General features: G+C 37.6%; 1 protein-coding gene across 5 annotated transcripts; it reads left to right on the forward strand.

Annotated features, from left to right (window-relative positions):
• The first annotated feature begins 4518 nt into the window (after positions 1 to 4518).
• On the forward strand, positions 4519 to 10322 carry LOC132631567 (uncharacterized). 5 transcript variants are annotated; one of them, XR_009578895.1, is made up of 14 exons: positions 4520 to 4741; positions 4828 to 4917; positions 5471 to 5593; positions 5696 to 5863; positions 5944 to 6030; positions 6170 to 6297; positions 7102 to 7149; positions 7224 to 7274; positions 7407 to 8090; positions 8322 to 8591; positions 8681 to 8818; positions 8931 to 9089; positions 9195 to 10106; positions 10248 to 10322. XR_009578895.1 is itself a non-coding variant. In XM_060347150.1 (13 exons), exons 1-13 carry the CDS (start codon positions 4721 to 4723, stop codon positions 9877 to 9879), a joined length of 2640 nt encoding a protein of 879 aa, XP_060203133.1. In that variant the 5' UTR covers positions 4519 to 4720; the 3' UTR covers positions 9880 to 10322. The 5 variants fall into 5 exon arrangements, 4 of the variants coding, with proteins under 4 accessions (XP_060203133.1, XP_060203134.1, XP_060203132.1 ...); XM_060347150.1 differs by having other exon boundaries at positions 4519 to 4741; positions 7419 to 8090; positions 9195 to 10322; XM_060347151.1 differs by having other exon boundaries at positions 5327 to 5593; positions 9195 to 10322.
• The last annotated feature ends 983 nt before the right edge of the window (positions 10323 to 11305 follow it).

Raw genomic sequence — 11305 nt, forward strand, 5'->3', positions numbered from 1 at the left:
TGGCAAAGAAAGTAAAGGATATGTTATGTGTCTGGTAGGAATTATGAGTGACGAGTTAATGATGGCATAAGGATGTCTTAGAGAAGGGTGATAACATCCCTTAGATTGGTATTGAGGTGTTAAACAAGTGTCAAGAAGGTTCCATAAGGATTGGAGATCAAACGAGTTGACGAGAAGGAAAACGGAACAACTGGGCACTATACGGCCAAACATACGGACTGTATAAATTATACTGGCCATATGTGAGGCCGTATAATTATCCAAGAGGGATACCACTCTCTGGACCAAACATACGGACACACATACGGTCCGTATAAAATGTACGAACCATATGTTGGTCCGTATAAGTTGGTCAGGACAGCTTTCAATTTAATATAAGGGACCCTTTCTTATTTCATTTCATTTCACTTCCACTCTCTACACTTCAAGAAAACTCTAGAACACTCTCCAATATTCATCTACAAGAAATCAAAGGGAATCAATGATCAACTACATCAAAACCATGAAATCAAGTGTATGAAACCTAGTAAAAGTTCATCTACACCAAGAAAACCCAAGGTGAGAGAAATAGGGTTTTGGTGCTAGAAGAGTATTTCCATTCAAGGCTTGTTCATCCATCATATAAGGTAAGTTTCATGACCATACCATGTTGTTTAAGGTATTGGAAGAATAAGACACTTGAATTGTAGAAAGACATAGAAAATGGGTCATAAATGAGTGAATAGTGTCATTGTCGAATAGTGGTTGGGATGAATGATGAATGTTGGTATGTTGTGATCGTGAATACGTTATAAATGACATTTAGACCATGGAATAGGTATTATATGTGAGAAAACGCGATAGGGAGTCATAACCATAATTGTGGAGAAATTGAAAGGAAATGGTGAATTGTGGTAAATGTAGATAAATGATGATTGTCGTGTGCGATATTGTGAATGTTGATATGAATGTTTGGGAGTTGATATAGAACATGAGAAAAGTAGTATAAACAAAGGAAGTGTTGCCCAATTTTCTCTAGCTTTAGTAAGCCGTTCTTGTAATTGTTGGCTAATGACGATACGAGTTCTCTTGAAGGTAGAGCGTGTGCATTAAAAGAGAACAAGCAAGCGATAGACTAGTTAAACGACAAAGGTATGTAAGGAAAATCCCTTCCTTCAAAGGCATGAATCTTCCAAGTTTTTCCATGATCCTCCTATATGATGGAGCTTATGAGTCCGTAAATATATCAAACTACATACGAGCATGATAATAATGATGATGAGTTAAAGTATAGAGATTTTAGAGTCCATGATATGATGCTTCTAAAACGTTAATGATGTCATTATTGTTAACACTCACCTTATATATTATTTCCTTCAAGGTGAGGCAAAATACTTATAAATGTTCATAATATAATCGGGGGTTCACGACCTTACGTCACCCCGACATAGCCATGGTTGCCTTCAAAAAAAATCTAATGTATGCTCTTAATGATAAATGTGAAATGATGCTAAGTCATGATATGTCTATAAGATGATCAATAATGCTAGCCTATAACATGCCTATGTTAGGTATGAAATTGTCAAGCTATAACACGATTATGATATGTTCATGAGATGTGTAAAACAAATGATGAATTCATGAATGATTATATAATGATACGATTCCACCGCGCCAAGATGGCCGGGCATGTCACCGCTAAGGCGGGTTGCATATGATTCCACCGTGCCTAAATGGCCAGGCATGTCACCGCTAAGGCGGGTTGCTATGTTTACACTGAGCCTAGAGGGCCGGGCATGATCACCACTAGTGGGCGGCATATGATGGTTATCCGGACGCGGGTTAACGACGAGGATTATGATGTGATGATATAAGTGATGACATATGTACTATGACTATGTAAAATACGATATATGTACGAAATGTATTTGCCTATGAAACTCATGCAGGTTATATCTTTCTCATATAGCTCATGATCCTTGTATTATATTTATTTCATTCCTGTCTTACATACTCAGTACAATGTTTGTACTGACATCCGTTTTCTTTGGACGCTGTGCTCATGCCCACAGGTAGACAGGGAGGCGAGCTTGATCCAGACTCGTAGGAGTTGATAGCTGACTAAAATCACTTCTTTGTTCCGGAGGTGCTTGATTATTCTTTTGTGTACATTTGTATATGTTGGGCACGACGGGGTCCTGTCCCGTCCTTATGTCTAGTACTCCAGTCTCGTAGATACGCAGTGTGGGTTATATGGTCTCACGAGATGGCTACTATGTATATATATATATTATTTTGATGGCCGAAAGGCTTATGTATATATAAAAAATTTATGTTTTCAAAATGAAAGATGACTTTCTTAGAATTTGGGTATGAAATTGATAAAGGAACGTTGAATGAGTATAATGAGTAATAGAACGAGCGGTGCTCGGTGGTTAGCCCCGGGTACCCGTCGCGGCCCCTAGCTGGGTCGTGACAGTAGGTTTACAATTTAAGCACATGAAACAAAGCTTAAAACAAACTAGAAGACTAAAGCATCTTCAGTGTTGGAATCAGGTCCTTCAGTTTGTAATTGGCTTTGTTGAACACTTGGAGAGTCTTGTGACGGCTGCACCTTTTGGGTGATTTCTAGGTTATCCAAATGATACACAATATGTTGCAACATGTTGTTTATAAAGTGGGAAGCATGTGTGATGGATAAAGACCATTCATTCAATAGTTTGACCTAAAGCATGGGCCAGCTCACTGCTGTACTTATGCGTAGTGAGTAGCTCGGCTTTACAGCTGTCTCTGCTGACGGTGCATGGTACACAGAGAGCAGATCACAGACAAGGTCTCTATCTGGTTCTGAATTAGTTTGACAATCATCAAAACAAAAAGCACTCAGATTTATCATACTTTCATACTAGTCCTTGTATTATAATCTGGAAGTGTGGAAGAGGAGAAATTATAGGAAACATAGGGGAGGGATAGTGTCAAACAAAGTGATATATCAAGTAACTCACACACTGGAGATGCTGATCAGAATCAGGAGACCATCACTCAAAGATATTCCAGCAAAATGGCCTGACATTCTCAGCTTGCTGGAAAAGTTTTCTCCTAGGATTCAAGTACCAAAAATATTGTGGGAGTTGCCACCTATTGGATATGCGAAAATCAATAAAAATGGGGCATCAAGAGGAAATCCAAGGGGAAACTCACATACTTTTTGTGTTAGAAATTCCATAGGAAACTTGAATTTTGTCAGAGCTAAAGTGATACGGTGCAGATCCAATACAAAAGCAGATGCATTGGCAATTCTAGAAGCTTACATATACAATTTAAATGTACAACCATCTCAAGCGATGATTTAAACTGATTCATCGTACAATCAATATAGGACAAGTTATAAGTCCTAAATTGATTCTAGAGTTCATGATTTTGACAAGTTCTTACTTTTATCATTTCGTTATGTATTGAACTGATTTTTATACTTTATAATAAAAAATCACTGCGGATGCTGTCCGGTGATATTCTTTTTTTCTTTTTAATTTTTTATAATAGCCTGGTGATATCCGTTTATCTATATTATTTTAAAAGCATGAATATAAATGTTGATTGACCAAAATATCCCTGACATGTTAATTGACTTTTATGCCCTTAAATATTTGCATATTAGTGGATATAATTGTCCAAGATGAAATTCTTTTTCAAGCTGGATTCTTAACAATCGTTTGTATTCTAATTGACTTCTATCCTAATTCGTAAGGACTGACATTTAACATACACTTCTACTTGGATTCTATCTAACGAACTGAAAGTTAACACTTCTACTTGGATTCCATCTTCTACTTCACCTTTTCTTAACTTTTGCCTACTGTGTTTCTCTCTATTTTTTTTTTCTTTTAGAGTATCGTTTAGAGTTTACGTTAACTTATTCTTCATGGGATGTAGATTTGTTTGGATGTACTTTTTCATATATATATATATATATATATATATATATATATATATATATATATATATATATATATATGTACTTGATTTTTTTAATAGAAAAATATTAATTACTATATTGACTTTGTGATCAACTTATTTTAAAAAAAGAAAACTAAATATTCTTAAAACTGATTGATATTCTTATAATGTAATTTTGTTTAGTAACGATTTTCAACAATTTTATTTCTGTAAGTGACAATATATAAATATATGGTCACTTAGTCTTTAATATTGAATAATCTTAGGCATAACATGTTTTCTATATGGGAAAAAGAAGTAAAAATAAATACCGAGAAAATCAATTTCAAAGAAGTATTAAGTAGATACAATCCGAAGAAATACGATCAGGAGGAGTTAATTCAAACCCCTATCTTATACTATAGTAATATTTTTGTAACGCATACAAATACATAGAATTATAAATAATATTTTCTAATATTTTTAATTATAATTGAGATTGATTGAGAATAACGTGGTTATGCAACTCCATGTTTATGAATATAGTTAAATAAATAAAAAAAAAAAGGAGAGAAAAAGGATTGTTGGATCACGGGCTTAGGGTAGGCCGGAGGCCCTGATATAGACGTACAAAATTGCTTCTATTTTGCTTCGTTTCTAGTTGGAAGTGCTTGGGGTATCATCTTCTTGGAGCCATGGTCTAAGATTGCACCTATCCTTCCAAATCAAAAAACTTTTCCAATCAAAACAACTAATATAGAGAAGTACAATATCTGTTCCTCAGTCACTCAGGAAACCCTAAAACATGTCGGGCGGGTTTTTCCGGGTAAGTTTTCCTCTTTTTTGTGATTGTTTTAGATCCAAGTGAATGACAGATAGATTGAAAGTGTTTTGTTTTCTTCTTTTCATTAGGGCACGTCTGCCGAGCAGGACACTCGCTTCTCTAATAAGCAAGCTAAGCTCTTAAAATCTCAGAAGTTTGCTCCTGAATTGGAACATCTGGTTCGTCTTTCGTTTCAATTGATATATTATATGCATTCCTATGTCATTTGGTCGTCTATTTCCTCTTTTTTATACTCCCTCTGTTCTAATTTGTTTGTATGGTTTTGATTTGGCACTCAGTTCAATAAAATAAAGAATACTTTTGAATTTTGTGGTGGTTAACTAAAGATACTTAGAATGTACTAAAATGTCCTTTAGTCTTGTATTTTTAAATATGTCATGTGGAAAGTTGAAATTAAAGAGTTACTAAAAAAGAAAGACTTTAAACCAGATTAAAAAAGAAAGTATGACAAACAAACTGAAACAGAGGGAATATATATTTTGGGGTTTACTCTAGTGATTTCGTTTAGGCTAGTCTTTAGTTTTATCTTTCTTTTTTGTTTGATTGATGTACGAATTATGTATTTAGGTGGACCTGTGCAAAGTTAAGATGGATGTGACGACTACATGGAATGCAAACCTGACTTTCTTCATTTTGTTTTGAATTTCTGGACCCTAGAATAGAAATACGAATACCCATCATAAGTATTTGATTATTATGTGAATGTGACAGGTGGACATGACGAAGGTGAAGATGGATGTAATGAAACCATGGATTGCTAAGCGAGTTACTGAGTTTATCGGTTTTGAAGATGAAGTGCTTATCAATTTCATCTATAGCCTTCTTGAACGAAAGGTAGGTGTAGACATTGTATACTTGTTTGCTTGATTTCATTTTATTTATCAACAATTTAAACAAAAAGGAGTAAGTTAAACTGGTGCAGCTAATGAATTTCAGTTAGTTAATGGCAAGGAGCTTCAAATTTCACTTACTGGATTCATGGAAAGCAACACTGGCAAATTTATGAAAGAGCTTTGGGCGTTACTACTTAGTGCACAGAACAATGCTAGCGGTGTTCCTCAGCAGTTCCTAGAAGCCAAAGAAGAGGAAATGAGAATGAAGAAGGTGTTTCTCGGTGTTTTTTGCTTTGGCAGTGGTCTTCAAGTACCATTTGTTGATAATATTTTTTCATCCTTTTGTTCTAGGCTGAGACGGATCGAATTGCAAGCGAAATTCAGAAGAAAAAGGAGAGAGAGAATAGGGAGCTGGATCAAGAGAAAAGGAAGAAGATGGTAACTTAAATAGTTTCCATGAAAGAGTTTTTTAAAATCTAAAGTTGGAGTTTCTTTGTTAACCTTTGTTTGTGTTTCCTGGTATCAGCCTGCTTCTGCAATTATTTGGGTTCATATCCTTTACCTCACACTACTGTAGGACGATTATGGAAGCAATTCGAGAGCAAACAATGCTGCACGGGAGCCAAGCCCGAAACATCAGCTTCAGGTGCGCTCGATGGATGATTTAGACCCTGTTGAGAGAAACGGCTCAAGAGTACGAAACAGGTCAGAATTTCAACTAGTTTTTTTTTTTTTTTTTAAAGTAAAATAATTTATTGAAGTGGGGAGCCGTGGAATTAGCCACTGCGACCGTTGACACATTTTCGACCTATAGTTCACGGTTCGAGCCATGGAATAGTCATTGAAACCTTGGGCACATAATCGAGAGGTTAAGGGACACAGACACGGAAGAATGATTGTGCTGCCGAGGTTGGTTGGCAGTTGAGAGGTAGTCGTGTCCAGTCACATAGGTTACAGTTGGGCTACTATTTTAAAGAGATCTTAAATTCCATAGAAATTAGAAGTGAAATTAAAATTCATTGTTCAAGGTTTATAGAGACCTTATTGCATATGCTAAATGTCAATGCTTATGAACTTCCAACTCTCCAACATTCAATAAATTAGGCAACACTGTAACTGGATAGCAAATCAGGTGATAATTATAATAGATCAAAGAGAAGAAAAAGAAGGGTCTTTCTTATTTATAGTCCGCAAGGGAGAGGTTGTTCCTTTTGTTGCACTTTTTATCTTCAAAGTTTATCTGTTCACCCTGCTCTTTTGCTTATAAAGCTTTAGGGGCATTTACTTCACCCTATGCTAATAGTGGCTTGATCTTCTCTTCCTCTGAAACTGATCCAGCCACACCCTGTAACAGAACTCGATTGATCTTTTGGATCTGAGAGTGTATAAATTAATACCAAATAACCTTCTCTAACACTTAACCTTTGTATGTTATCAATCTTAGAAAACATAATTGTAGTACTTATCTGCCTGGTTCATTTCATCCTCCACATCCTTTTTGTTGTGCAGGGTCTCTAAATCCCCACGTTCAGCAGCAGATCATTCACCCTCCCCCAGGTATAAATTTTTGTATTTCTTGGGGGTTACTAACCATAGAATAGCATTAGTTGAATTCTTTGGGTATTGTGCAGGAGATCAAGGTCAATCAGCAAGTCATTCTCCAATTCGAGGAGTTACTCTGGGTATGTTCTCCATTAAGCTCCTTTATTTTTTTGAAAATTTTCTCCCTTTTGTGCTTAATTGATTATATGTGATTTCTACTTTTACTTTTTCTTTCACTAACTTGATGATTGCTTGTTAAATATCTTTTAAAGTGAAAGGTGCAGGTCACGAAGTACTTCCGGATCTCCTGAAGAAAGCAGAGGTCGCTCCCTTTCATCTAAAAGGGTATATCGCTCTCCACCAAGGAGTTCTGTTTCACCTCGGAGGAAACATTCACCTCGACGATCCCTTTCTCCACCAAGGCAGAGGCGAAGATCAACCTCCCGAGTACGTCGAAGGTCACCTTCTCCTTCGCGATACCGACGACATTCTCCATTCCGACGTAGATCGAGGTCACCATTCCGACACAGATCGAGGTCTCCGCTTCGACGTAGATCGAGGTCTCCCATTCGGCGTAGATCACGATCCCCTAGGTGGAGTAGGTCAAGGTCTCCAAGAAGACGCTCACCAGTGCGATACAGATCAAGGTCACCTATTAGACGTCGATCACCGCTTCGACGCAGGACACCTTCTCCAACGCAACGTAGGTCCCCTTCTCTAGTGAGTCGGGGGTACCACCGATCTCCATTGAGTCCTCGGCGAAGTTCTCCAGTTTTAGTTCAACGAAAATCCTCCATTTCTGGTAGGAAGAGATCCTTAACCCCTGCCAGAAGGTCCCTTTCACCTCAAGAATCACTTTCTCCCTCACCCATTTACCGCAGGTCTCCTGCACCAATCAGAAAGAGAATATCGAAGAATGAGAGGTCACCAGTTCGATCTCCTCGGGAAAGGATAAGGTAAACACTTATCAACTCTCATCTTTCCTAAAGATTTTGTTATTGATGCTTGTTGTTGTGCTAGCTAGCCAGTGTTGTTAGCTGCCTGGTATGCTTACGCTTGTCCTGTGTTTTCTCTGATCATTGAAAATACTGAATTGCTTTGTCTTATAGATAGAGTACACAAGTTTTTGATGCATGGAGTCTCTATTTCTATATCTTGCTATGTTTGATGCTAATACACCGTTATAGGAGCCGCGAGAAATACTCCCCTGTTCGACATGCTCCTCCAGTAAAAGCTGAGGCCCATAAAGGATCAAGATCTTTGGAACGTAGTCATCCTATTTCTTCTAGGTCACCACAGAAGGATATATACGACCGTAAGGATTCACGAGAAAAAGAGCCGCCTTTGCCTCCTCAGCTAAGCCTGTTACCATCTGTTCCAGAACCTCCACATCGCTCCAGATCCGACTCAGAATCTCCACCAACCAAAAGGGAAAGGAGTCCTTGTGAAGATAGAGGGTATATGATTTCCTTATTAAGACTGTAGTTCTGCTAGTGCTTCATGAATTTGTTCTTTGAATCTTAATGTTTTTATTTCATTACTATAGGCCAAGGAGTACTTTGAACCGGAGGGAGAGAAAGACAACTGACACTGACAGCCCTAGTCCAAGGAAATTGAGGGAGCACAAAGTTGGTTCGGACATTTCTGAGAAAATTGCAGATGATAAAGAAATGAACCAGTCAAGGTTAGTAATGAAAAAATTATCGTTGAGAATCTAAGATGTTATCTTGTCCATGGATATTTTTGAGTAATATATTCTTTTTTTTTTTTTTTTTTGCTGGATTGCTGTGGTTCAGGGAGGCTTTTGAGCATAAGCCTGGGTCTTCAAGAAAAATTCCAACAACACCCGATCGATATAAAGATCTTGGAAAGGGGTGGGATGAGAAAAAGGTTTCTGAAATTCATAGCCGTTCAGATCGCATAGAGGCGAGAAAGCGAAATGAAGTGATTAAGAGGTTTACAATTGCTTTTCTGATTTTGGCAGATTTAAATGAATATTTCCTGCATGTGTAATTTGTAGAGGTATTAAAACATAATGCTTGTCTATATTTGTACCTCAGTGAAAATTTTTCCGGAAGGATGGAGAACACAAAGGAACTGGATCAACAAAAGTCGCCATCAACTCATAGACACTCTCATTCAGTTAAGAGGGTGAGGGAATCATATGATGGGGAGGGTTTCAAAGCAGATAAGGAAAACCTGTCTCACACAAACGATACCAAGGGCAAAGAGCTACATGTTGAGGCAGAAGCTCCCCTAACTTCATCAAGGAAAGTTGAGCAGAATGATCTAAGTAGTAATGAGGGTTCTGGTTTCGAGGAAAGTGAAAAGCGTAGAGCTAAAGTTAAGGAAAAAAGAAAGCATAAGAGGTCTGATAGATATGAGTCATCGTCAGATGATAGTTTTGATTCTGATCTTGAGGATAGGAAGGAGGCTAAAAAGAGGAGGAAAGAGGAGAGAAGATTGAAGAAAGAGGAGAAGCGTCGCCGGCGGGAGGAGAGGCGACGCAGAAAGGAAGAAAGACGTGCCCAGAAACTAAAATCGAAGTCAGCTAATGCCATATCTTTGCCTTCAGATACAGAGAGGAATCCTGATAGTCGTGCTTCTGATGATGAACATCTGAGGAAGGAGGATCAACATAGACATCAGATCGAGGAGTCAGAGTCCTTGCAGAAAAGACTTGAGATTGAGCTGCGGGAGAAGGCTCTTGAATCTCTTAGAGCAAAAAAGGGCATCAGTCATTAAGATTCTTGCTGCTTTTGGACATTATTAAGCTGTTATTCTTGTCCTAATAGTCCTTTTTTTTCAGCTTGCTTTATCTATCTAGAACTAAATGTTTATTGTGGATGTGTTGTTGATGGGTATTTAATGTAGTCTATCTTTACCTCTGGCAGCTGAATTGCATAAAAGAGGGTTTCCTGAGCTAGTGTCTTGACTTCAACTTTTTGCTGACCTACCTGCTAAACTTTCTGGTAATAATTGTCTTCCCTTTCCCGGGAATGTGTTTGTTTCCTAATCCACTGGAAATTTTCTTTTGGTGGCTCAGTACAGTCTTGACAGGCGTTTGTGTTTTTGGTCCTTTATGAATATTGAGATTGTAATTTTTATTTTAGACTGTGTTTTGCTTGAAAGGCAAATTTAAGTGATGTTACACTTGGAAGAAATACCAGGTTTAGTGCATTAACTGATCCGATTATTTATATTTCTTCTTATTATCGTATCATGAAGGTTTCCGAAGTTCCCCTTCTATGACGTTGTTTCTAAGTTGTCTTTCTGGTTAATTGATAGATCATTATATTGTCCACTAGATGACCTCGTTGAGCAGACCTGTGCAGCTCCATACGTGGATCTCCAATACAGGTGATGTATTACCATCCTAAATTGGCTGCCTTAGATAGTAGAGTGCCTAAGGGCCGGAGCATTTACCCTTAAATATAACTTATATCTTATTGAGGTCTCATGGTATTGAGTGCTGATTTACTTTCTGTGGCTGGCAGCTTGAATTCGTCTCCAGAATGTGATTTGCTTTTCATGAGATCTGAGTTCCTGTTCGTTTTTACCAGAGTGTTTGTAACTGCAGTTAAGACAATACGGGTGCATTATGCTGTACTTGAAATACATATAGAACTGTAGAAGTGAAACTTTTATTTCCCCCCTGCTTTACAACTTCGTAGAGATTGTCTTCATGCTTTCTGATTGTTCACTTAGGTATAGTTTGATATGTTATGCCAATCTTTTAATCCTGTCCAGCTGGCTGTTATTAAATTACTCCATGCATGTAGGTGTGTGCTCGTGTATATCAGGATAACTTCTTGCATTGTTTATACCATATGGGATGAGTTCAATGTGGATATCACTTTTCTCCGAGGTGCAATCTTCCCTTCACCTCCCATATGATTCTGAAGAAGCTAAATTGTTTAATATCATAAACATAGCATAAAGGTTTTCTCAAGGATTTGAAGGGGGCATGTAAAGGAACGTAAAGACTTATTATGCTTTAATGGACAATGGCATGAGAGATAATCCGGGGAAGCAAAGGGACACCAGCTAGATCTCTCAATTTCATCCTAGGTGCAACCTTCCCTTTACCTCCCATTTCATTTGGAAGAAGCTTAAATTGTTTAGTATCATAAACACAAGCATAAAGGTTTTTTCAAAGATTATAGAAGAG

Source organism: Lycium barbarum, chromosome 3 (assembly GCF_019175385.1).
Source record: "Lycium barbarum isolate Lr01 chromosome 3, ASM1917538v2, whole genome shotgun sequence".
In the NCBI taxonomy this organism is placed as follows: domain Eukaryota; kingdom Viridiplantae; phylum Streptophyta; class Magnoliopsida; order Solanales; family Solanaceae; genus Lycium; species Lycium barbarum.

Bases quoted from the DNA above. Each gene is read 5' to 3' on its own strand.
- LOC132631567 (XM_060347149.1), top strand. From the start codon at position 4,721: ATGTCGGGCGGGTTTTTCCGG. The intron at 4,742-4,827 runs GTAAGTTTTCCT...TCTTTTCATTAG, and splicing joins TGTCGGGCGGGTTTTTCCGG to GGCACGTCTGCCGAGCAGGA. The intron at 5,864-5,943 runs GTGTTTCTCGGT...CTTTTGTTCTAG, and splicing joins AGGAAATGAGAATGAAGAAG to GCTGAGACGGATCGAATTGC.